Source organism: Apus apus, chromosome 1 (genome assembly GCF_020740795.1).
Source record: "Apus apus isolate bApuApu2 chromosome 1, bApuApu2.pri.cur, whole genome shotgun sequence".
In the NCBI taxonomy this organism is placed as follows: Eukaryota; Metazoa; Chordata; class Aves; order Apodiformes; family Apodidae; genus Apus; species Apus apus.
This window is the reverse complement of record NC_067282.1, coordinates 115,521,896-115,548,639: the sequence shown is the minus strand read 5'-3', so window position 1 is coordinate 115,548,639 and position 26,744 is coordinate 115,521,896. Positions and strand designations below refer to the sequence as shown.

Here is a 26,744-nt window from a genome sequence, read left to right as displayed (position 1 = left end):
ATACACTTAGGAGGAATCGGAGTTCTTTAGCATTTTAAAATGACGCAAAGCAAAAAACCCCAAGCCTCAAAATCCAGAAACAAATAATCCTTCTGAACTCCTCTAAATTTTCTTGTTTTGAAATTTAGAAGGAAAAAAGTCACCAAAGTCAACACCATTTGGTATTTTTCCTCTTAATTATCTTAATTTTTGTCTCTTCTGAGTTTTAAAATACATTTATCCTCTTTTAAAGAGTTTCAAATATACAACAGCAGTTGGCCTTGCTAGAAAATGAATCTTGGCCGGGAATGGCTGAAGCGGACAGGGACCGTCTTCAGCTCATCAAAGAGAAGGAGGCTCTTCTTCAGGAGTTACAGCTCATCAGTCAGCAGAGGCGATCCCCAGAAGACATTGCACGTTTGGAGGAAGAAAAAAGACGCTTGGAGGATGAAATCCAACGAGCTCGAGCAACATCTGCTCATGGGGCCACTGAAAGGTTTGTAAACCTAAATTGTTTTCTTATCTATTTTAAGTTCCATGTAAGTAGTTAAAAAAGGAATGATAGGGAGTTTCACTGTGTTGAAGAAAGAAGCAAGGATTACTAGAGAAATTTGATTTCAGAAAAGGAAGAGATTGCTTCTGGCTGCCGTTATTTAATTCCACCTTGAAGTTGTCTGAAGGAGAGTTGGAGTGATGCCAACTATTTAGTTCATCTTTCATTAATCTAAAAAGTCTGAATTTGAAGAAGAAATCAGAATAGAGTCACAAAAGATGCTTGGAAAAAGTCTAAGGTGATATTGTCTGATAATAGAGACCTGTATAACAGCACCTAGATAGGGAAAATGTTTTCTGTTATTTTGCAATACAGTAGTACTCTTCTACAAAAGCATTAGGACAAAGATCCTTTCCTATATTTTGGTTCTGTCTTGAAACAGGAAAGCTTAAATGATTAAGTTTTCTACTGCTTTTTGCATATAATTTTTCCTTTTAATTTGCAATCTCAGCAGTGGGAACAAATCCCAGCTCTGACATTCAAGAATGTTGGAGAGAGTAATTCTTGAAAAATAAAATATTGTGTTAGATGTATAAACAAGCAACCCCCAAAACATATTAATGGAAACATTTAATTTATTTCAAAGGTGCCCAGTTTTTCCTGTAGTCAAAGAAGTGGACAAAACCTCTCAATCTCTTCTTGTTACCATAGACTGCTTCTAGTGAAAGTGAGAAAGTACTTCATTCCCAGACTTGCTTGTCTTAAGTGGTGGTAAAAAGCCAGGTTTGATGCTTGAGGAGAACTACATGAACGCACTTTAATGTGATCTTTGTAAAGGTTAATATTTACATAATTAAGACACTAAAAATATTGGGAAGTGCCTTCTGTATACCAATTTTGAGAACTTCAGTTCCTTTGAAAATACTTCAGACAATAAATTTAGGCAATAAATAGAAAACTTACAGCCAACCTGCAGTTCAGTGTTATCTGCTTTGCAATTTTTGCAATATCATTATGTTGGCTTTCCAGTTTAAACTGACAGAAAAGGGAGTTCACTTCGCACTGCAGTGTAGTAAGTTTTATTTGTTGTTTTTGGGCTCCCGTGGTAGGCAGTGCATACTATGCTGGCAAGAAGGCCAAGCTATTTTTCCATGTAGTTCATGCTGTGGAAACCAGCGTTCCAGTGTGATACTTGATATTTCAAGTGCTAGCAAAATTTTGTGTAGAAGTTAGAATAATTTTGAAGGGCACTCTATTTTTGTATAACAAATTAGAAGAAAGCTTCGTTGTTAGTAGCCCAGATTTGTTTGTTTGATTGTGTTAGGCACAGGAATAACCAAAACCATTCCTAGTTCTGCTTTGCTGTTTCCATTTTCTCTTATTTGTGAAATACAAAGATGTTTCCTCTTTAAATAATGACAAGTTCTGTTCTGTTGCTGAGTTTTAAAGACACTGACTTATGCACAGATCTGAACTATCTTAAACTTTGTATGACAGAGGTGGAGGGGGGTGTTTTTCGGGTTATTTTGTTGTTGGCTTTTTGGTTTTTGGTTGTTGTTGGCTTGGTTATTTTTGAGATTGCCTGGCAGCCTTATTTGGAGGCATCTATTCCCCTTTAGCGCAGGTACCTACATTACAGCATTGATGACTGTGAGTCATCAGTGTAAATTCCTGTCTGTTTTTTAAAGTAGGTGGTGTGGATACCCTTTCCTTCCCCTGCAAGCTTTCCAATCAGTTGAGTTTCTTGCATCCATTTATCTTTTTGGTTCCTATTTGCAGTGCCTTTATCATGTAAGTTTACATAGCTGAGCTGCAGCCTTTTTGTACCACGTATTTATCCTGGTCTGGGGCCCACAGAAGCAGGAAAAAAGCTTTGGCATTGGCATATGCTTGGACATGCAGCTTATACTGTGTGGTTGCAATGAAGGGAGAGTCCCCAGAGCGTGGTGGAGTTGCTGAAGTGTAGCGCTAAAAGCCCTTTGCCAGTGTATGAATTGATGAAATTGGAGGCCGAAGAAGTTGAGAGATTAATATTTTGCTGCTAACAAAGACTTTTTTTCCCCCATCTTCACTATCCAAAGTCTGTTGAACCTAATGCTGCCATTTTGTTTTATCCAGAAAGACTAACTTTTTGTGGATTTTTTTTTTAATTATTATTTTTTATTTTTATTATCCCATCCATTGACATGTTGAATTCTAGCAACCGTCTTTTACAGTTCAGGAAGGTCTAAAGCACTCAGATAAGTTTGATCTGCTTTCTCCAAACTGTCAGAATCCCTATTTCCAGCCAACTTGTGAATGCAGAGCTGGAGCAGTAACTTTGCTAAATATAGAAATGCATACAGCATGAAGCAGATTACTGCCTTGATTTGATTTGAAGTTCAGTGATTGGGCTTGGAAAAAACAGAACACCAGGAATGTTTATAATATTGGATTCAGAAAATAGAAAATACAAAATTTAAGTTACCCTACAGGGCTGTGGAACCAACAGCGTTGTAGGTACATTCAATTTGTTTTGTGGCAGTAGAACGGAGTAATTCAGCTGCTTATTAGAAGAATGGGTGAAAAACAAGCTGCAGTGAGAGTTTTTTGTCATAGCTTAGTATTAAAAATGCTGTATCACCTGCTTAAATGTAACAATATATAAATGTGCTTGAAACACCTAGAACTAGAGCTTAAACGTTGAGGTTTATGGTTACCGCATAACCAAAGTTCTCAAAAATTTTTCTTTTAATCCTTGAGTTTTGACACTAATTTGCTTGGATAACAGAGCTGTTTGGAATACTTTTTTCTGCCAAAGTGACAAAAGTCATAGTAGTTCTCTGTATGTTACTGGCACAATTAGGTTGATGCAAGTGGGAAAAAAATAGCCTGAAAATTCTGATGTTTTTACTGACTGAGAATGTTTTATGACTTTGCTAATTGCTGTAATGTATTTCCAACATCATAACTCTTACATTGTGCCTCAGTTACTTTTCTTGTCTGGGAATTCTGGAGTCTTGGTTCTTGTGTTCTTGCTGGAATTTCCATCACTGCATATAAGCTGCCTAAATTAAAACTTTTCATTAAACAGTGAAACTTTTTTTATATTCCAAACTGCAATGCAATTATATTTTCTGTACTTGAAAAGTTCTTAACACTTCTTGAGCACTGCTGTGATGAAGAAAAAATAATAACATGTATCTGTTTAATTATAGGATACTGTTACAGGAAAAGAGAAATTGTTTGCTTATGCAACTAGAAGAAGCTACACGCTTAACCTCATATTTACACTCCCAGTTAAAAAGGTAAGTTATGTAAAACCAGGAGGTTTTGAAGTTTTAACTGCAGCAAAGAAGAGTATTGGTAATCTAGAAAGTTTACCTTTTAATACTTCTATGTATGTGTGCCAAGTAAGTTTATTTTTTACTAAATTTATACAGTTTGGTCTATGGAAAACGATTATTTGGATGGTGTTTTATAGATAGTGATGGCTAGTTGGGCTAGATTATTATCTGTATTTGAGAAATTTGTATGTTGTCTGAGAAGAAGACACGTATTTTAAACCCATTATATTGTTACAGTTTTTCTAATATGAAGATAACATTCTTCTAAGTTCTGTGAGGTTTAATATTGTGATACCTTCTCCAAAGGAAGGGTTTTGATCCCTGCTGAGATGACAGAATTCTGCCATTTAAATACGAGAATGTGCTAAGACCCACACAGAAGCCCAGCATGTTTTGCATATTCACACTCGCAGCTGCCTTTTTACATGCAGCTCTTGGGGATTCCTCAGCTCAACACCATGCCAACATCAAAAGCTCAGTTCCTGCTGTGTCTCACTTCATCTCCCTCCATCATGTATATTCTTCTCTCCCTATCAGAGAGTGGTAATAGGGATTGGAATAGGATTGATCCTAAAGTCTTTTTTCTTTTGTACTGGAAAAACCTGTGAGGGTGAGGCTTACACAGCAGTTTGTTAGGACTTCCCAAATCCCTGCTCGCTTCTTCTCCATGATATGTTTATGACCCATCATTAATTAAGTTCAGGCTAGATCATGATAATCTACCCTTTCTGGCTTTACATTGAGTCCACTGATCCAGATTCTACTCTGGCCTCTTTACTCCCAATTCCCGGCTGCTTACACGTTGGAGGAAAAGGTAAACTCATCCTGTTGGACCCTTTGTCTTCAGGCATGTGGTCCTGTATTGGTTGTCACTTCTGATGTTCCAGTCATGGTTGTGCTTGTGACCAGGGCGAGAATCACACGCTAGACCTCAGAATGCCAAATCATCTCTCTATGTCACTGTACTGGATACACAAAATTGCTTCTGTAATCTGGATCGATGTTTTTATGTTCATGCTGGTGTTTCTGACTATATTTGAAAGGGCCTTTTTTGTTTTCTCTTTCTTTGCCGGCCATAGTCTGTCAGCTAGCACCCTCACAATGTCCTCTGGCAGCAGCAGGGGATCCCTGGCCTCCAGTCGAGGATCCTTGGCCTCCAGCAGAGGCTCCCTCAGCTCGGTCAGCTTTACGGACATCTATGGCCTTCCACAGTACGACAAATCAGACAGCGTTACAGACTATGGCCAGCATTTACGCTTTGACATCATTCCCTTCGAGTCTCTCACAAAGGATGTGCCATATGCTGATCCTATTGGACATTCAAATTTCAGTAAGCAGCGGAGGTCTCTGGATACCGCACAGTCCCTGGCATCCCTGTCATCACGGTCCTCCTTGTCATCCTTGTCCCCTCCAAGCTCACCTCTGGACACCCCGTTTCTCTCTGCATCTCGAGATTCTCCCTTGGCTCAGATGTCAGAAGGTTTTGAGGAGATGGCAGGCATAGGAGCCCTGGAAATTCTCAGGGCTCAAACCACAGCGTTGGGTGATGATGATACTCAAGGAACAAGCTCACCTCAGGCGTCCACTTACCCTGTGGACAATGAAGGGCTGCGAGAAATGGGACCACAGCTGACTGCTGTCCAAACTGGTGGAGGTGAGTTTCTTGACCTCCTTATTTTGTCACATTATCGTTGAAAATATCACAGACCTAAGCATGTGAGCTCAGTACAGGTTGTTCCTCTGTTTGGCTTCTTCCATCAGTTAAAAATAGCATGGTAGATGTTTGCTGGTAAAACAAACGAAAAACCCCAAGCCCCAAACTTTAGACTTATGGCAAAGAGTGAAAGAGAAATCCTTGTAAATAGATCTTTAAAAAGTGGTGAATTGGATGAGAGAAAGGGAATGGAACATGTACTTTCTTTGGAGTCTAGCGCATAAAGAAATAAATATTTTGGTCTTAGACTGGTAATTATAAAAACATAAGTGGTTTAGTTAAGTCTGAGACCTCTAGTTGTACCCATGTCGCCTTTTTTCTGACAATTTTTAAAGCTGCACAAACCCAGAAGAGGTAGGAAAAAACCCCTAAAAGCCACAAACAAAGCTAGGCAGAAGGTGATGCTGGTGACAGTGCTTGAAAGCTGGCTGACTCCATGCTGCATTCATACACACCCCTAACCATGTTCCCATGTCTGAGTTCTGTTAAGGATCAGAAGCCACGGTGGCATGGCCATGTTGAGTGCATGCTGTGGTGTTCTTATGAGTAGAGTGCTTTGTCAGCCAAGGAACATGTTTTGTTGGGAGTGTGTGAGAAGTTAGTCATCCATTTGAGTTGGTTGTCTCAAAGAACCTGTGATCACAGAGGAGCCATGTGTGCAGTTACCATGGCACACATACTGTAGAGTTTTCTTTTCCTACTTGGCTGTGAAGTTGATGGACTTTAGCTTGCAGTGGTGGAAGCTTCTGAGGCTCTACAGATGAGACATGTAAGTTAGATCAAAAGAAGAAGCAGAAACCTTTTTAAAAAACAAACAAATTAAAAAACCTGAACATACAGGCATGTGAGAAATTTATTTTCCTGTTAAATTTAATTAAATTAAGAACTACTGTTAAAATGAAAAAGAATATTCCTTCTTTCATGGTGAAATTTTTTGTTGGCTTGCTTGTAATGCTAATAAAGTTATAACAGAAGAGAGAAGTGCTTTTAGAGAATGTTTTTAATATTGAAGACTGTAATTCTCACCCCATGTCTTTGTCCAGAATTCTGTGGTAGCAGTTGAGTAGAATGTTGCATTCAGGACTTGCAACATCAGGAGTGATTTGAAGTATAACCACAGAATGTATCATATTTTCCTACCAAAATCTTATTTGTCAAGTCATAATTAGAAGGAACATTGACAGTATCTGAGGAAAAGCTTTCAGCTTTTCACTTTTATAAAGAAAATGTCATCACTATGCTGAAAAGCCTGTATTGTTCAAACAGCATTTGAGCCTAGATTCACCTACTTTCCTTAACGCAGCTAGCGTTGCCAGAAGATACTGCTGCAGAATTTACATTTATTAGATGTAAACATTTCTAGTGCACATATTGCAACATCCAAACCAAAATAAACAGAATTCCAGAAACCAGTGTGTAAGTTTGTGCCTAAATTCGTGCCATGAAGAGGCTTCCTGAGGTTTTCTTTAAACCTCAGATCAGACCACAGCGTGTCTTCACCCATTGTGGTAAGTGAAACTATGTTAGTAGTTCATTTATAGCTCGTATGTGTTTCCTAGAAATGAACGTCTGGTCTGACGGCCAAGGGAGCAATAGAATGAGGGTCCAGTTCCTGCTTTGGTTTTCCTTTTTTCCCTTCTCTGTCATGTTTCTATGCATTTCATGTTTCTCTGAAAACCTCTAGTAGAACATGCCCATGCTACCTCTTCTCACTGCTGGGTTGTCCAGCTCAAGCCCCCAGACCAGAGGTTACATCTCTTGTCTGTGTACAACAATGTTTTGTGTTGCTTTTTAAGGAAGAATGTATAGTTAAAAGGTAGCCAGGTTGCCTGTTTGTTTGGTTTTAATATTTGCATTTGAAAATTTCTTTTAATCTTTCTGATTTTTTTTCTGGGGTCATGACTTCTGTGAGCTCCACGCTCACTAGTTGGTGGGTTTGCAGTTGTAATGCAGTTGTTAGCAAGTAGCAGTTGGAAGTTTCGAAACTCTTGAAGAATTCGTGGAGCATCAAGCTTGTATCACAGTTTGGGAACACCCAGCTGTTGGGGAGTTTTACTAAGGTACTATGCAGTGTGCTTTGCTGCTGCCACCCTATGGTCTGGTAGCATAATGCGACCCTGGCAATCTTTCGCCTGTTCCTTCCGTAGACAAAACATGAGGTAATTTTTGCAAATTCTGGGAGCCAGGAGGGTTAAGGCTGAATAAGCTGCTCATATTTTGCACTGAAGCAGTACTTGAGCACGTTCAAGGAGTTCTTAATGAACTGCGGTTTTTATGTTCAGTTGCTGACTTTCTGTTTTCTTGAACTGCATCGGTTTCAGAGACACGATGTAAAACGTTACCATGTGTGAATGGAGGGAGTACGCCTGAGAGGTTAAGTCTATTTGTAAAGCTGGGAGTGGGAGGAAACACTTTTTAAAATATTGAGCTTTAAAATTGTCACTGTCTCTTCCTCTCAATCCAAAAGTAATCTTTCAAGAGTGAAGTTTCCTTAAATGCCTAAATAATCTCTTGTATGGAAAATATTGTAATCGATCTAAAAGATGATTTATCATTGTGTGCTTTTCATTTTGTCTTGTTTCTCATGCGGCACAACAGAAAAATTCACTGTAAGTGAACCTGAAATTACTTATTGTGCTGTTTTTGCCTGAATTCCCTGTGTGTTTTTCTGTGTGAAGTGTTGGATGGGGTTTTTTTGGTATTGGGGAGGGGTTGTTTGTTTTGTTTGGGTTTTTTTTTACTGTTCTGTTTTGGGTTTCTTTTTTTTAGTTGCATGTGAAGAATAAGGAGATTTTGCTAAATTTGGTTTTGTTTGATATTGTGCTGTATCTGTTTAATCACTATGGCATACTTAATTTTTTGCTATGTCAACTAAATACTATATTTATGGCTGTAGTTAAATCCCTGGAAAAAATGTTCTGTGAGCTTCAGCTTTATTGTATCATAGTAATGCCTGAGAGCTTCATGGTAGGTAAGGTCTGTTTGTGTCTGATTTCATTTTTATGAGAGTATTTGACTCTTATTAGTGCCTTTTGAGCTGACATGAGGTATTTTTAGTCCCTAAGCTTGTGAAACATGCTTTATTTATGTATTTTTTAGCTAATGAAGTCTTGGACACTAAAATTTCCTTTGAAGTTCACTTTTTCAACTAATGACACCTGAGAATATTCTTTTAATCAGAGCTGTCGTATGTTATCAAGCTTTGGCACCCAGTAGTTCTGGAAATTCATAGATACTGATTCATAGATTCACTGATTTTTATTATTTAAATAAGAAAATGAGAAGTAATTGTCTAACTTAGAAACTCTATTTTTAGACAATTCTTTAGCTTCCAGCATGGGAAGATCTGTAACCTGTGCTAAACCTTGTTCTGTTTAAATCAAAATCTAATGTTTGTTTCTTCTTGACCCGTTTTTCCTGCTAATTTTTTTTCTGGTCCGGTTTTGGTGTTTGCATCTCTCCCAGATTCTCTGGGAGAGTTCAGATGTTATCAAATGCTTCCTTGGCCAGCAGGCAGCGAACAAATCCTTGCCATTATTGCAACATGTCAGTTTTTAAAGACAATTATGTTTATGACCAATTTTTTTCTTCCAGACAAATTGTGAACATGAACCTCCAAAGGCGTATTTTACAAAAAGGAAGTAATCCTCGTGTAACTTGTTGAAATAAGCACAGAAATTATAGAAGCACTTTCATACAAAACTTACACACTTTTGTGAAATTCACCCCCTTTCCAGTGATGTAAAATTACTGGGAAACTTCCGCATTAAAGGATGTCTCTGCAGAGTTCTAGTTTTGATTCTGCATAAATACCACCGACAGAACCCAGAGGTAGGCTCGCCCAATTAGAAGTTCTTGAAGAAGTAGAGGACAAGAACCCTCCCTAAACCACAAACAAACAAAAAAAAAAGCAAAACAAAGAAAAGCCAAAACAAACAAAAACCCAAACAAATCCACCACTTTGACCAAGTGATATGAAGGGGAGCGTGGTTTCAGTTCTTTCTGTCAGCTAGCTTGAACTTGGCTCTCTTTTAAGGTGAGGATGACACATGATGTGTGATGTACAACAAAGTTTGGATGCTGTAATTGAGGGAGAAAGTAGGCAACCATAGATTGACATGTTCCTGGTCAGCAGAGGAATTTCCTTCATAGCTAAAGATGATTAAATCCTTCATTGAATTTGGAGGGCAAGTCCGTAGGGCCACTTATGGATCCAGAAGGACAGACAACTGGGAATTTTAGCTCCAAACAAGACTTTGTGATTTTCGGAACGTGTTTTGGGATTTTGTGCTGTTGGCATGCTGATAAAAAGAACATATTCAGGCTGGCGCAGGACTGCCGTGGTCAATGCAGCCTGTCTGCCAGTTCTGCAGTGAGTTAAAGCTAACCTTAGTCAGACACTTCTGTTGACAGCAGTGGTGTGGCTGTGTTAATTTGGGGAATTTTTATCAAGCTTCAAGTCCTGACATTCTCTCATGGTGGTGCTTAGGTAAGAGTTGAGATGGATCCTTTCTTCATGCTGTCTCTTTTAAGTTTCTGAGCATGGGTAGAAGCAAATAAGATGCTTTCCCTTCCTCTGAAGTGGCACCTCTTTGCCATTGCTTTTTTGCTTTGGGGACAGTCATTGCACCTTAAACAAAAGGGGGGAAAGTTGGCAAAAATTCTTCACTATGCAGTGAAGAAGCTGCACTTCACAAGTCTGTTTAGTGGTTCTCTCTGGGATGTGAAAGAAAACACAAGTTAGGAGCTGTCATTGAAGCGTCAAAACCTTACCTGTGCAGTTCTTGAGCGTTACCGCTTGTGCATGTACCTTAAAGGGTTGGTAGCTGTTGTACCTACTTGCCTGTGCAAAACTCGGTGTATAACATTTTTGGTGATATGCTTACAACATGAAAATTATTGCTGCGTTGCTACTTATGGTGTTGTTGGTGATTCGGGGAAGGGTGGAAGGGAGGGGCTTGAATATTGGTTTTTCCTTCCCCAGAATTTCAAAGTAATTCACAAGGAATTTGAAAAAACAGTGGTCTGAGTGAGTTGAAGAGTGCTGTTTCTTCTTGATAATGCCTCTCAGGTTGTAAATAAAAGCTGCTCTTATGCAATGGTATAAACAGTATGCTTTGAGACTTTGTATTAGGAAACAAATAACAAAACCTCACATTGTGTTATCAGATAACTTCTCAAAAGGATTAGTCTCTGTGTTTGTTTTCAACCTATTGTATATTCAGTAGGTAAATCTTCAAAGTTTAGGATATCATGTGTACCTACGAATTAATGTAAGTCTTCCTCCAGGAGGGATTATTCCACCAGAAAAGCACTGAAATAACAATGCAATCGATTTATACTTAGTCTTGTAAAAGAGAAATTAGCCACAAACTTCCTTCCTCAGTTCTTCCACAGAAAATCTCCCATTGATTGTATTATAGAATTTTAACATACAAGTAGATGAAAAAGCAATGAACTGTGTTTGTGCCAACTGTTTTGCTACTAGTTTTGATGCAGGAAGTGTTTCTTCTTTAGTTTTTGAGAGAGTGACTTGAGCTGATGTTGTTTTCACTTTTTTTCTCTGTGCCAGCTGTAACTCTGCGAGGAGAAAGTGGTAGAAGATCGGAGAGGAGAGCCAGGCGAGTTTCAGCATGTCTCTCAGATCATTCACTGGCTAGTGACAGTGGCGTGTTTGAAGCTTTAAGCAAAAGGTCAGGTGTATAAATGCATAGTAAACTGGAAATATTCCTCTTCTACCACATGGTCCAGAATAATTAGTTGTAAATTTCTGAATAAACTTTCAAAATGGCTGATTCTTAGTAATGTAAGAATATTAGGTTGCATGTTTTAAAGGAAAGCGGCTTTTCACATGCAGTTCACTGTCATCTTCTCAAGTGCCAACTCTCCCTCACTTTGTTGTCTTGTAACATTTTAACACCAGGTACTTCTCCCTTGAAAGATAGGTTTCTTAGCTTATTAGTTGTAAATGATTAATTTTATTTTAATCTTCTATAACAAAATGAAGTTATACAGAGTGTGACTTACAATTCTGAGTAGCATGTGATAAAAGTTTAACTGCAAGAAGAAATATAGGAATTGCTGAAAGTCTAAAAAAGTGTAGTTTGACCAAGTGATTGAAGTATGGGTAAAAACTTGGGTACTTTATACAATTGTTTTAGCATAATATACAGTAAGCAGGAAGATCCAAGGATCAAAAAGTAAATGCTCATTTCATTATGTTCTAACAGCTTAGATCAGTATGTAGTTTACAGTACTTTCTGTTCCTGCAGGAATGAAGATCTGGAAGAGCCTGTTTATGGTGATGCTGCCAGTAATGAAGAACCACAAATACATGTTGGATTTCTGTGAGTAGTGTTTCTCTTTCTCCCTGTCAGCTCAGCAGAAATTGCTCACTGGTTTTCTTGGGTTTATTTTTAAACTTCTTCATAAACTTAACTGCAATGGATAGTTTTAAGAAGTTTCTGAATTGAAAGCCAAAGCTTATTAGTCAGTCACATGCTACTTTGTGCTGGGGATGTGCCTTAACCACTGTTCATTGAGTGTCCTTTCTATGCTGTCTGATAAAAAGATATCTCTTTCAGTAGCATTTATTTTCATTGGCTGGGTCATTAGCGTGAGTATGGATATAGGGATGTGTCTCCGTGACATCTTATTATGCCAGATAGAGCAAGATTACCATAGGAAAGTCACAGGTGATGAGACACAAAAATACATGCAGTTCCCAAATCCAACTTTGAAATCCTGTGCTAGTAGTAGGGGTAGCTTGGAGAAGGGCAAATTACAGCAGTGCAAGGCAGGATGTCATATCTTAGACAGCCCTCCAGAATTGCCTCTGCCCCTTGGAAAGAGTAGATTTTTTGTTTATTTTCATTAACCCATGAAAACAATGCACACTACTTTTTCTAATGTAACTGATACGTTGTTACATGTGTGCACACACAGTGTAACTGTTTAAATCAAGGAATGTATTTTATGAAACCTGTTGACTATCAAGATTGCAGTGGGGAATAGTATTCTTTTAAAAATGAGTAATGATTAATTTTCTTAGTACTGTTAACTTTGTTACCATAACAAATATTATTATTGTTATTGTTATCATCGTTATTATCATTATTATTATCATCAATGACAATATAAATAATAATTCTGTTATCAGAGTGTGATATCTGTAATTTCTTCTGATTCAAACTGATTTGTGCAAGAAATGTGTTTAACAGCAAAAGATGCTTTTTCATTTTTTTTAAATCTTGCTGGTCTTTCATCTCCATCCCTAAGCCAAATATTGATGCTTGCTAACTAACATAAATTTCTTTACCAGGCATGACAGTGGAAGCGAGTGTCTGTTAGTCCATGTGTTACAGCTGAAGAACTTTAATGGTCTAATTGTTAAAGAAAACTGCAAAATGTAAGCTTACCTGTCATCCAAAGTCTGATCATTGTTTGTTGTGTGCCACAGTCTTAAATACCATAAATTTGTTTGCTTTCATTCAAAATCAAGTCATTTCTGGAGAAGATGGTATATCTTAGCTTATATGAGGAAAGAGTCAATTTTATGGACACAAAGTATCCTTTTTATAGAACTTCTGTCATTATGGTCTCTAATGACCCATGTTTTTACATGTTTATTATTAAAAAAAATGAAAGTCATGCTTCCCTCACCCCATGCCATCTGGCTAAAAAGCTGTCTACATTCTTTGCAGTCTTCCAGAAATATTATTTCCTGTACAACTTATTTCCAGCTTATCTGTGATATATCCCAAAATAAGCTTACTGTAATTTTCTCAAATTCCTATGATCACATCTATATTAATAGTAAGAGAGATACCTTGCCCTTTATCCTAAAAAACCCCAACCAAACATACAAAAAACAACAAAGAAACCCACAAATCAACACACAGACAACAACAAGATACAACCAGGACACCTGCAGACCTTTGTGGCCATTACAGCTCTCCTTGAATATCTGTAAAACACTTTCCAAAGCTAATGTTATCAAAAATACAAGCTGAGACTCGGTACAAACAACAGAATTTTTTAACCCCAGGTGGCTTGTCATACTTTTTCAAATTTCATATTGCATTATGTGGAACGTTGCTTAGTTTTTTAACCTAGAAAGGTTATTATAATCTGGTTTACAACACAGCTGGGTGAAGCTGTTTGCTGCCACAAGGGTAGGTATGGCAAAAAATACAGTATTGCAGGGGCTGGACAAGCAGTCAGGACAGGAGGAACACAGATACTCTTAGTAGCTCTGCTGCCTTCTGTCAGATTAAATGTTTGTAGATTTTATTTTTTTTATCTGAAGTCTAAAATGAGATGGTACCAGATATTTCAATTTGTTTTTTAAAACAGCAGATGGATGCAATGATGGCAGGTTTCTTTTGCCATGCTTTTGTGCTGAGTTTCTGAAAGGGGTGTGGGGAAAGAAAGGAGTGCTTAGTAGGTGGAAGAAAGAAATGGATCTGTGACACTTACAGGGCAATTCAATTACCTAAACTTAGATGTGTGTTTCTATTTGAAATAGCATAGCACCTGGCCACCAGCTGCTGCTGCTCAGGGGAAGGTTGTAGCTCCCCAAAGATGCTGTATCACATTTGCTAGCCCCATGTAGATGCTATGGATACCCGAGAGCATCTCAAGTACCACTTGGTGCTTCTGCTTAAGCACCAAGTTAAAAAAAACAACCAAACAACGAGTTTTAGTTTGAAAAAGATAGCATTTCCATATCAGTTTTGCAGTTCTTCTATGTTAGGAATACAAAGTAAATCCCTGTAATGAGGAGGTCCCAGAGCAGATTGTTAACATAGAAGTTACACTGATGGTTTTTATTTAGCTTGGTTATGAGAAATGCAAAATAGCTTTCTATGTCTGAATTGTGCTATTTGTCTTATTGTTCCCAGTCATGTGAGAGTTTATTTGCCACCACTTGAGTCAGGCACACCAACCACTTACTGCTCTAGAGCTTTGGAATTCCAAACTCCATTAATATTTAATGAAGTTTTCCGAATCCCCGTGCATTCAAGTGTCTTGAAATTAAAATCGCTGCAGCTGTATATCTGTTCAGTTGACCATCAGCAACAAGAAGAACTATTGGTAAGTGGTCCTTCTTCTTAAAAGCCATGTGATATAGGAAACTAAATCTACTTGAGTAATTTTTACGATAAAAAAGAGAAAGTGAAGACTTTCTGTAACAATTGCTGACAGAGTTACGTATTAATGTGTCAGTTTGTTCACGTACATAAGGATAGTTCTGTTAGTAAAAGGTGGGTTTTTGAAAAGTTGAAATACATGCATTTTAGGTTACATAAAGTCTTGGAAATTATTACCAAAGGAAGCAGAGGTTGAGAATTGGGGCATTTTAAGCAGTGTTGAAAGTAATGTAATTTGTACTATTGTTTGCTGTTACATTGCAGAAGCATATTGAAAATTGATTTAAGTTTTACATTCATTGCTATTTGATTTAGTAGATAAGGATTTAATTTTTTTAATGCATTTGTTACGATGTCTGCTTTGGGAAAAGCTGAAAAATTTGTTCTTGCTAAATTTAGGTGTAAGAAAGAAAGCATTTTATTAAACTTTTCCCTAAAGAATAATCTGACAGCTTTTAGACTACAGTGTGCCTAAGATTTCTGTTTCTGCATGGCCCTGTAACTCGTGTGTGATGAGTTGGTATCACTGAAATAGTTTCCTAATAAAAAGATAATAAATAAAAACTCCTTACAATTCTTATATCAATCTTAACTTTGTTGCAGGATAATAGTGGTCCAGGCAGGTTTCTGGTGCACTAACCTTTCACTTTAAGCTGGTTGAGGAACCTGATGTTGATGCCTTCAAATAAATGTAGCAATTGTTTATATAAGTTACACACGTTAACTTCTTTTAGCTGTTGTCAAAGGTAAATATGCTTATATAAATCTGCCTTGGGGCTGATGTTCTGGCTATTTTGAAGTGAGTAGGCAGCCATTTCAGTGAGGGGTTTGAACAGGTTAGAGATTTTTTTAATGTTTTTATTTTTTTAAGCCTATCAAAGTAGTTAAGATGTACAGGCATCTCACTGTCACACGAGACTGTGGATAAGAGGTGTTTATTTTGGAGAATCTGGTCAAGAATGTGTGTTTGTTAATCCACCATAAAAACTAGGTAGTGTCTTAAACAGTGGTCTTAACATTGACAGAAGTGGATCCAAGGTCTTGCCTTGGACTTTTTATCAGGGTGTGAAGTGATAGGACAAGAGGTAATGGTTTTAAGTTGGAAAAGGGAAAATTTAGGTTCTTTACTGTAAGGGTGGTGAGATACTGTCACAGGGAGGTTGTGGATGCCCCCTCCCTGGAAGTGTTCAAGGCATATTTATATTGACACAGGGGGCATATAAGTTAAGGGCACTTCTATTTTAACTGCTGTTACTGAATTAGCAGAAGTAGTGATAGGTCTTCAGGTTATTTTTGTAGGAATTTTTTCTCTTTCATGATCTTAGTGTAGTTTTGTCAGCAATATCTTTGTCTACAGCAGTTGGTAGTGTACTTTAGGGTAAGTTAATAATGCCTTTCAAAAAGAGAAACAATGCCACAGTTTTTTAAGGTATGTGTATTGAAGTATGTATTTAAATATTATGATTGTTGCCCTTTGCTGCAAATTGAAAACAAGCATTTTGTCAAATTGATAAATCATTTGCTACCTCTCTTTAGAACCATGGTGGTGGCCTCTGTGAACAAGGCTTCTGTGCTTCAAAATCTCATCCACTGACATTATAGGTTTTTCCCACTTATTTAATCATCCATGTATTTCTGAAATTCTTGATGGCAGCTTTGTTTTCAATTAGATTATGCCAGTTTCATGCTTTTCTAAATGTGGAAGCCAGGCTGGAGTTTATCCAAGTTATACAAATATTTGTACATAAAGGGGGAAAAAAAGAAAAAAAAAAAGTTCCATCCAATAGTTCTAAATTTCACTTTTATAGAGAAGTAAATGTACCAAATGTACCAACTTGTGGGATGGTCTTTCCATTCCCTCAGCCTTTTACTCATATGCCCTCCCTTGCTGCAAGATATTTTTCTGTTTTACTACAGCTTTCTGAAACTGTGCTCCCTGTAGTTGGCTTATTTCTTCCCTGGTGGCCTCATCTATGTTGAGATAAGGGGGTTGTTATTTTCCATGATTAGCATATGTAACTCATGTGAAAACATCAAGGAAAAGCAGTTGCTGTTCTTGCAGTCACACGGCATTGGTTTTCACTCCCAGTTTCTGATCTTTTACAGCCCTGACCAACCAATTATTCCCCATGCCTCAGTTTATTGGAACTCTTACTTCTTGAGTGTAACATTTATCTTTTTGCATTTAGTGTTTTTATTTTAGAACATCTGTCCCTTTTTTTTAAACAATTTTAAGTTCTGATCCTTTTCTCATATATTTTACAATCCCTCTGTTTGACATCGCCAAGAGATTCATAAATGCTTTTACTGTTCCCCCATCTAAGTTGTTAACAAATGCATCAGAGCAGGCATGTGACAGACTGCTGGCAGACCTACCTTAGTTTCTTCATCCTTTTGAGCAAGCTCCAGATCTTGAAGTGGAGGCGAAATATTAATTGGTCCTTTAAAGTCTGATAATTATTAATTGGTTTTGATGGTGATTTTTTTAACCAATTAGTTCTTCACTTTGTAGCAACAGCTTCTTTGGCATGCTCTCTTACCTGCTGAATATATGCAGTCTGTTGGGCAGTGTCAGACATCGTAAGAGTTAATGTGTATTTTCTCCAGTATTGACAGCAGGGAAATAGTTTTACCCTCTACCTCTAAAACCAAACCAAACATGTCTGAAACATTTTCGAACTCAGATGCAAAAGTGTTAGTCTTCAATATGTTTCTTTCCTACACTACATCAGAGCACGCAGGTAATTGGAAGACATCTCTGCTTTATAGATAAAAGGCATCTCTGTAGCCTCCAATATACTGACATAAAACGATGCTGTCAGTGACATGTTGAATCTTAATATGACATTTTGATAGTCTCAGAAGCTTTTCTGCATTGTCCTTTATACACCTATTTAAACAGAGCCTCAGGGAACATTCATCTGGGAAAAACAATACAATGATTTTATTATTATTTTCTAATTAACTGTTTCTTTACCTGCTAAAAGTTAAAAGGCAGTTTTCTGTGTGTATTTCTTGCTGCCTTTACATTTAGAATCATTGCATCCAGCTTTTTGTTTTGAGAGATTAAAACAATTTTTACGTTATTTTTCTGGTGATATGAGAACATTCTTAGAATGTGGTCCATTAGTATGGACATGAACAGGTTGTAGAGATAGCCAGATAAAGCCAAAAATAATAGTTAAAGACTGGATAATATAAAATCATTGTTAGAACTGTTTTTTGGTTTGGTGTTTTGTTGGTTTTTTCTGTTGGTTGTTTTTTTTTTTTTTTTTTTTAAAGGCTCACACCTGCTTTTCATTTAGGTTACCACCATGCAGAAGTTTCTTACATTAGGGACTGACTGATGGACTAGGGCTACTTCAAGGTTGAGAGTTCTTTTATTGACAAGCCTCCATTATACCTGTTTTTACCTGAATCTGGGAGATGTAAGGAAGGTTTGGAAAGTGGAAAAATGTCTTTATAGCCCATTTGATTACCTTATGATATAAATGGGGAGGTGGAAATACAATTGGATTACGAGATTTTTTTTTGGTCCCCTTTGGAAGATGCCTCTCAGGGCTAGAGAACTGAAGGGTATCTCAGATCATAGTGTTCTCTCTCAAAAAAAGATTAAACTAATGTTGTTAAAGTAATACTAACTTAACCAAATGTAGAAATCAAGTATGTAATTGAGAGGGGATTTTTAGTAAGATATTAAGAGCTATCTGCTGTAACAATCATATCTAACTAAGTCAGAATTTTAATCTTAAAAAAAATTACTATCTGCTGTGATCCTTTCTGGTAGTAAGCAAAAGACAGGAAATTCAGTATCTTAGACATCATAAGAGAACCAATTGTATCACGGGGTGCATTAAGAACAGTGTGGCCAGGAGGTCAAGGGAGGTTCTTCTCCCCCTCTACTCTGCCCTTGTAAGACCACATCTGGGGTATTGTGTCCAGTTCTGGGCTCCCCAGTTCAGGAGGGACAAGGAATTACTGGAGAGAGTCCAAGGAAGGGCTACAGGGATGATTAAGGGACTGGAGCATCTGAGGAAAGGCTGAGACACCTTGTGGCTGTTTAGTCTTGAGAAGAGAAGACTAAGAGGAGACCTTATTAATGTCTACAAATATCTGAAAGGTGGATGTCAAGAATGGGCCGGTCTCTTTTCAGTGGTGCCCTGTGATACAACAAGGGGAAAAGGCACCAGACTACAACACAGGAAGTTCCAGCTCAACATGAGGAAAAACTTCTTTACTGTGAGAGTGATGGAGCACTGGAACAGGCTGCCCAGAGAGGTTGTGGAAGTCTCCTTGTGAATTTTTATTCAATTGTGATCAATGCTTCTTGTTGTTTACAGGGCATTGCTCAGATAAACCTGGCTGATGCAGAGAGTTCTGGTGAGATGCAGCTTCACTGGTATACTGTTCAGATCTTCACTGGTTCAGACCCCCAGAGGGCAAAGAACAAAAACCAGTATGACGACAGCATTCCCCGGTCTTCTGGAAATGTAACTACAGTTAAAACAGTATGGCCCTGAAAAAGTCATTTATTTACTTTATTTGACCTACTAGGGGCTTGTTTGTGATCTTATGTCAGATGCAGTTGGTTTTCAAGGTGCATAGAAGGTGATGCTTTAATTTAGCTCTTGTAGCAAGAGCTGGATTTTAAAATAATAATTAAAAGCTAGATCATATCTGGACAGTTGCTTCAAGTACTACTCTGGGTGTGTTTGTATGCACGCTTCCAGTCCATCTAACTAAAACTCATTAAAAATTTCTGCCACTGCACTTTAAGAAGTTGTCGAGAAAGGTGGTGCATTTTCTGTCCTTGGAAATCTTTCAGCCCTTGACTGGGCCCTGGGCAACCTGATGTGGCTATGAAGCTATCCCTGCTTTACGGCAGGACATCAGGTGAGGTGGCCTCCAGAGGTCTCTTGCTCCACAGTGATATAAAGTCCACCCAGTTTCAGTGAGAAATTAAATTCATGGAACACCGTGTACTTTTTTTATCATTAAGATACAGGACAGTTTGTTTTTTGATGGTGTGTGGGTTTGTTTGCTTGTTTGTTTGGGGTTTTTGTTGTTGTTGTTTTTTTAAGGAACTTAAAATTGCTATGTTTTTTATTTTGTTTTCTCTGAATAATATACATTAAACACATTGGCTTGTTCAAATGCTTTTATTTGAAGTCTGGCTTGCCTTTCAGGATGCAGTGACAGCCCTATTAGCTAGGACTACTGCTCAGCTGGAAGCAGTTGAGAGAGAGTTAGCAGAAGAGAGAGTGAAACTGGAGTACACAGAGGAGGAAATCCTGGAGATGGAAAGAAAGGAAGATCAGGCAGAAGCCATATCAGAGAGGTAAAAATAGTAGTTTAAATAACTTATCAAACAGCTCAGCAGCATTTACACTATGGATATAGTTTGAAATACAGCAGGAGAAACAGCAGGTTCTTATTCTGAGATCTGCTCCCTGCTAGTCTTATAACTGTTACTATGTGATGATGTGCAAAAAGGAGAAAACCTTATTTGAGTAGCTAATTGAGTGTAGAGGACTTAGTATTTGGGGAGCAGGAAGACATAACATCCAACAGAAATTTTACTATGGAGGGAACTCTAATGGGTTTGCAACAGCACTGTACTAAAAACATTAAAAAAATGTTGTGGTGAGGTGGGAAAATGTCGAAGTGGTTATGTAGTGGTTATGGAGTGAACATGCAGCACAGCTCTTACTATTTCAGGGTTCATTACAATGCTATTTCATCAATAATAATAATCCTAGTTTGTTATAAGAGTTGTATTGCTCTTTTTGCTGCTGTTTTTTTAGTATTGTTAAAAAGACTGGAACAAATGCTTTAAGAAAATTAGGGAAGGCAATATTTTTTGTGATGAAATTTGTTTGCTTCTCTGCATATTCAGAAGTGCAAGTGGGTTATTTTCTCCCTTTGAAAGGTTTGTATTTTTAGGAGAGAAATAATGTTCTAAAATGATAAACTGACTGGGATAATTGAATATATAAAGATGATGTGTAGTTGCATGGGGTTTTTTAATACTTATACAATTCTTCTGCTATTTTGACTTTAGGAGTTGGCAAGCAGAATCTGTTGACAGTGGATGCAGTAATTGCACCCAGACTAGTCCTCCTTATCCAGAACCATTTTGTGGGGATTCGTTAGCTGGACACATGTTTGCCACTCAAGCAGGCCAGTACAGTTCTGGAAAAACGCAGCCTCCACCACTAAAGGTAATGAGAGAAGACAGTGCAGCACAGAAACTGCAACGCTGCCTGGCACACAGAGCGTGTCACTGCTGCCCGTAGAGCTTGAGTCTGAGTTGACCAGGAGAGAAAAGCATCAGAAATGTCATTAACATAATGCTGTATGAGTACTGCCTTCGTGACAGTGATGTGCCTTTTGAGTTGCTACAAATGCCCTCTTCAGGGCTGTGGTTTTTTTGTTTGCTTGCTCTAGTTATTTCTGAACAGAATTAGAATTTTATATCAAAAGGCAAGCTATTTTTACTGTTGCCTTTCTCTAATCTGTGAATATGCACTGTCCTTGTTGACCTGAAATTGTAACAGAAAAGATAATAAAATTTTGATGCTTGAAGAACTTATGAGGAAAGAAGTTTAACGTTAAAGATGTGCATTGCTGTTTCAGTGTTACAGTAAGTACAGCTGAAATTTTCAGAACAATTGTGCTGAAACTGATGCATTTAAAAATCTTTTGTGCTCAAGATATGAGACATTGAAAATAATCCCAAACAAGCTGAGATCAGCACACTTCCAGTGAAGTAGAGGAACATAAGCTGTTTGTGTTGCCTTTAGGGAAGATCATGCCTCCTGTTGAGGAGTGAGTTGTCTTAAAGTTGGGAAGCTTTGCTAGAATGGCATGGTTTTTTCTGTATTTCTGAGTATTTTAGTGTGTCATTGTTTCACTAGTCTTTCAGTACCCTTTCGCTGAATGTCCTCTCTTCATTTGACTTTCTCCAGTAGTAAGGCAGTTGCTTGCTTCAGAGTCACCTTGCATATTGAATAGTGACTCAGTTTTCTTCTGTTGAGGCTGGAGATCAGGTGGTAGCTTGGTTAATGCCCAGTTGCCAGTGCTGAATGCAGTCTTTGTACTTTGCAGCTATGACTCACATTATAACCACATCTCATAATTGTTACTGTTCCAGCAAAGGCTCCTGAAAGGTAATCTTACCATTTTGAATGACCTATTTTTACAACTTTTTTTAAAATTAGGTGAATCATCTACAGTTCTCAGTACTGTTTAGAACCTGAACCTCGCTAGCAGGGCAAATTGTTTACTTTTGATATTGTTGAAATGTCTGATTGTTTTTGGTGAGAAAGAGAAAATAAGGAAAAAATAAAAAAATTTCCTTCATTGAAATTTTAGGTGGATAAGGAAACTAACACTGAGGACCTGTTTCCTGAAGAAGTTGCTATTCTTCCAAAAGAGAGAACTAGCCGCAGGCCCCGGGGCTCTGCCTTTGTTCGCAGTAGCACTATTGTTCGCTCCCAGACCTTCTCGCCTGGAGCACGAAGTCAATATGTTTGCAGAGTGAGTAAGGCTTAAAAAGAAGGGGGAGAGGGGCCTCTGCAGAAGTGTTTTGTACGTTTTTTGATAATGTCTTCTGAAGACCCTATAACATTTATAGGAAACATATACTGCTTTTTAGTACTGATGAAGCTTAAGCTCATTGAGCTTAAGCATTGCAGTGTGGAAGAGGTCCTCTGGTTCTCTTTGAGTTTAGAGCTGAATTTATTTAATTTAAAATTGCAGAATTTATGACAAATTAGATATTAACCTCTTTTTTCCTGTAAAATTTAGTTGTTAGGCTAGGGTCATTGATTTTAAAGAAGTACAATGCTGTTTAATGAGGTGTGTAAACAGTTAGCTCAGAAGCCATGATTAACTTTTAAGTATCTAAAAATTTGGGAAAGGGGACTGAATTAATAATCTTAGGATTATTGCATAAATATTCTTGTGACTCTGGTTGCTGTCATGAATGTCAGTCATAGGATGCCTGTTACAGTGGGACCTAAGATACCTGGGTACACTAGTGCAAGTAATTGAAGGTCAGCACAACAGCTCATGATAAGCTGGTTACTATGTTCAGTGGGAAGAGGATTCTAAGCAGTTGGCTCATGGTATTGCAGATCAGTACATGGGTATTGATTTTGCAATATTGGTGGAAATGCACATAGCTTTAATTGCTTTAAATAAATTAAAATAAAAAATTATTTAAATAATTTATAAGCTTTTGCTTGACTTTGGAAAGGCGGTAATGATTTTTTACTTGCTATGCTTTTTCCTACACCAAGAATCTTCTGGTTATTGCTGTCTTAATTATTGCACGCAGTGCATCTATGGACCCCTTCAAATTCTCCAGTTTGATTTCTATATTCCACATCTCTCTATAATATAGGGAATGTGAGTAAAACGTACACACCTGAAAAAAGATAGTGCAAGAAGGAAAAGATTGTTTAACAGCATGAATTAATCTGCATTTGTGTAAAAAACGGGGAAAAAAGTGGGAGGCTGTATTGTTTCTGACAGTGTATGCTTTAGGAAGAAATATTGTTGCCCTTAACTCTCCCCTCCCTACTGTTTTTAGGTTACATTGTTTTGTATATTTAGTAGAATGCTTGATGAAACTTAGCTGTAAAACATTGATGCTTTTGAAGTTGTCTTGAATTATTGCAACTACACAATTCGAGCACTATTGTATATACATTTTTATAAATAATTAAAGCTGAAAAAAATAAGTTGCCGAAAACAAGACAGTTTCAGGGCATTTTTAAAAATAAATCTAAAAAGCTAAAGAAAAAAAATAATCCTGATTTCTTAATGTAGATGACCTTGTAAGCAACCTGTGTTTTCAATATCTTTTCTGAACAGCTGTATCGCAGTGACAGTGACAGTTCAACTCTACCAAGGAAATCCCCTTTTGTCCGGAATACGCTGGAGAGGCGTACTCTACGGTATAAGCAGGTATGCCTGGGAAGCTGATCTTCACTTTTCACCAAGTTTCTAGAACACTGGTACTTCTGTACCTAAGCTTTAGATATCCAGAGGTACATTCTGATGTTTTTAGGAAACAGCTTCTGGCATGTAATTGGGGAAGGGGTGTGTATTTGGGCTTGGTTTGGGTTTTTTAAGCTAGAAGTGAAGTGAAATATAGTTGTGAGCAATTACTGAGGATAGAATAAAATGTGTGGCAGACAAAAATTAGTTTAATAGGGACTGAATTTGTCTTGATTTAGATGTAAACTTTGTTAAAACTTTAAAATCTAGTGTATGATGCAGGGTGCAGGCCCAGAGGAGTGTGTGTAAATGTGACAGTGCAGCATCCAGCTACCCTCCGATGCAGCCTAGCAAACCATAGTATTTGAGGCCCAGGTATTCAAGAATGAATAGTTTAAGCTCTCCTTTTGCCCCCGTCCCACCCCACATGCTGCAGAACAAGTGGGCAGAGAAGGGCAGGCGAGGCATTAATGCCTTATATAGAAATTGCATACAGTTCAGCCTGGTCAGCAGAAGGTCATTTCTTGCTGGTGTTGGCAAATAAGACAGCCTCGCCTCCCATTTTGATTCAGGATTTATCTATCTTAAAACCAGTGCTGAATAAAACTCTTTAGGGGGATCTTGCTCAGTACAGTGTTGTCCAAGGTCAGGACTCCTCTACGTGTTTTTCATTTTGTCTCCCTCTTGTTATCATCATAACACGAAAGTTTAGTCCATAAACTGAAATTAGTTAAATATTAATAAGAGAAAAGGAGACTGTAAAATAAGGTAGTACAAAGCATTAACTGACAAAGTTGATGTATGGTACAGAAGACCCCTACAACAGCTAGTTAGCCTTTCACCATGTGGGGTATAAATAATCTTTCTAAAACTTTGTGTCAAGAAAGACTTGATCTGTGAAGCAAGCCCAGAAAATGCATATGCTGTACAGCTACAGATAGGCCAGTATACCACGTTGAGAGTAACACATTGTGCATTTTCTTTGCATCCTGATAACTCAGCAATCCTGCAGATCATCTTTGGCTGAGCTTATGGCAAGGACGCCCTTAGACCTGGAGCTGGATCTCCAGGCATGCAGAACTAGACAGAGACAGCTGAACGAGGAGATATGTGTGTTAAGAGAGCTGAGACAGCGTCTGGAAGATGCCCAGCTCAGAGGGCAGACAGATCTACCCCACTGGGTCCTTCGGGATGAGCGGTTCCGAAACTTGTTGAAGGAAGCAGAAAGGCAGGTATGGTAACATGAGAAGAGCACCCCACTTGTTGGGAAAGTTCTGGTTTCAAAATTTATTGATCGTGACGAGATGCCTAAAGAGCAGTTTTAGCAGAACTTCAAATAATGAATGTTGCTTTTATATTTTTTAAGTTAGCACAGTAAAAATGATTGCCTGTTAACAACCTGTGTATTTAATGGAGGACAATTACAGGAGAATGGTACTGTTTGCCAATAGCAATTTTTACTTGCAGGTATTTTGTTTTGTTTTGGGTTTTTTGTTTATATGACTATTTTATTTTGTTTATTTATAATTGGAACTTTAATAATTTCCTTACTTCTGATCTCTGATATAAATTTTGCTGTTTTGGTATTTAGTTTTTTACAAGTATTTGGAATGTTTAATAAGTCTGGGATTTTTTTTCTTGTTCTTGGAGAAAGAAGTAGGTAAGAAGTGGCAAAAACTGCACAAGAAGAAAATTGCTATCAGATTATCAGAGATTAATAGTGAGCCTAAATTTATTTTAAGGTCTTGTTTGACAGATCTATGTGCAGTAAATTTCACAAATTTAATACATACCTGTCTGAAGAGCATTAAGAAGTGAAACAACACTGTCAGTTTTTTTTAATTTATAGTTTCTAAATTATCATCTATTTCAGGCAACACACGTGTGTTTTTACTGGAGTGACTGGGGAAAATCCATTATTTTAACCTGGTTATTCTTGTATTTTATTTATTTGCATGACCATATTAAGCATTATAGTCTTTGTTTTCAGACCAGACAGACCAAATTTGAACATCACCAGGAACAAGCAGCTGAAAAGATGCTTAAGAAAGCATCAAAAGAAATTTACCAGTTGCGTGGGCAAAATCAGAAGGAGCCTATTCAGGTGCAGACTTTTAGGTAAGTGGTAATGTCTACTGAAGTAGCCTAACAAGAGTTCATTGAAGAGGATAGAGCTTTCTAAATAATCTGTTTTAGATTCTGTGTCTTCTGTGTAGTCTGTAATCTTTAACTGTATATTGATTTGGACAGATGGGTTTCCTTTGAATTACTACTACAAAGAGCCAAAGCTAAGGTAAAATTTCATATTACAGTTCTAAAATACATAAAATATAACAACAACAAAAGTAGTGTTAAAGTTCAAACATAGTGTTGAGGATTCTTTCAACTCAGCTTAGTCACTATTAAGTTCATATGATTTGTCAGTTCTTCACTGGAAGCCTGTGAGCATGAACAGTTTGTTTAATATAATACATATACATTACTACCCAGTAATATTCCAGCTCCTCTCAGGAAGCCTTCTCTTTGGACTTTTTTCCCTATTTAATCTGTGTTTACATGGAGTGTGTCCTCTCCTAGCTTTATGTTTTTTTTCTGACAGTTTATTTTGTCTACAAGAGCCATTGATAAACAGTGTGCATTTCACAGGAAGAATTTATTGCTTCAGTATGGAAATTTTTATACTTTTTATTGGGAGAGTAACAGTAAGAAAATGTTAGTGCAGAATAGATGTGGAAGACAGCTCAGCAACCATGTTGTTTTATACTATTTCATCCAGTGCTTAGATTTTTAGAACTTTTTTTTGCAGGGAATACTTAAGTAAAATAGAAAAGCTGTCTCTTTTTTAATGTATTTGTTTTGTTGTTCAAATGATACTGGAAACCTCTTTCTCACAAAGATGGGGAAAAAGTAAGAGAAATAGAAATTTTAGGATTGTTTCTATATCTTATGTTTCCGGTAATAAGAGAGGAGTTTTTATGCTTTGTCTAATGAGCTATAAAAAGATGTGGGGAACTGAATAAAACAAGATGTAGAAAATTAAGCAAAAGCTGTTTTCCTCATTTAAACTCTTGCCC

The 26,744-nt window shown here is 37.5% G+C and overlaps 1 protein-coding gene across 4 annotated transcripts in view; it reads left to right on the top strand.

The window, feature by feature from the left end:
• Positions 1–26,744, top strand: part of WWC3 (WWC family member 3) — a 102,144-nt gene that overhangs the window by 72,026 nt on the left and 3,374 nt on the right. For 2 of the 4 annotated variants that reach the window (XM_051626145.1, XM_051626114.1), the window contains 14 exons: positions 233–475; positions 3,670–3,759; positions 4,878–5,452; positions 11,085–11,205; positions 11,785–11,859; positions 12,834–12,920; positions 14,416–14,608; positions 19,005–19,172; positions 19,851–20,002; positions 20,726–20,885; positions 22,039–22,203; positions 23,545–23,637; positions 24,672–24,902; positions 25,661–25,788. In XM_051626145.1, the coding sequence (XP_051482105.1) occupies positions 233–475; positions 3,670–3,759; positions 4,878–5,452; positions 11,085–11,205; positions 11,785–11,859; positions 12,834–12,920; positions 14,416–14,608; positions 19,005–19,172; positions 19,851–20,002; positions 20,726–20,885; positions 22,039–22,203; positions 23,545–23,637; positions 24,672–24,902; positions 25,661–25,788 (2,481 nt within the window). The remainder of the gene's footprint in view (positions 1–232; positions 476–3,669; positions 3,760–4,877; positions 5,453–11,084; positions 11,206–11,784; positions 11,860–12,833; positions 12,921–14,415; positions 14,609–19,004; positions 19,173–19,850; positions 20,003–20,725; positions 20,886–22,038; positions 22,204–23,544; positions 23,638–24,671; positions 24,903–25,660; positions 25,789–26,744) is intronic. The other 2 variants (XM_051626135.1, XM_051626125.1) reach the window with 2 other exon arrangements.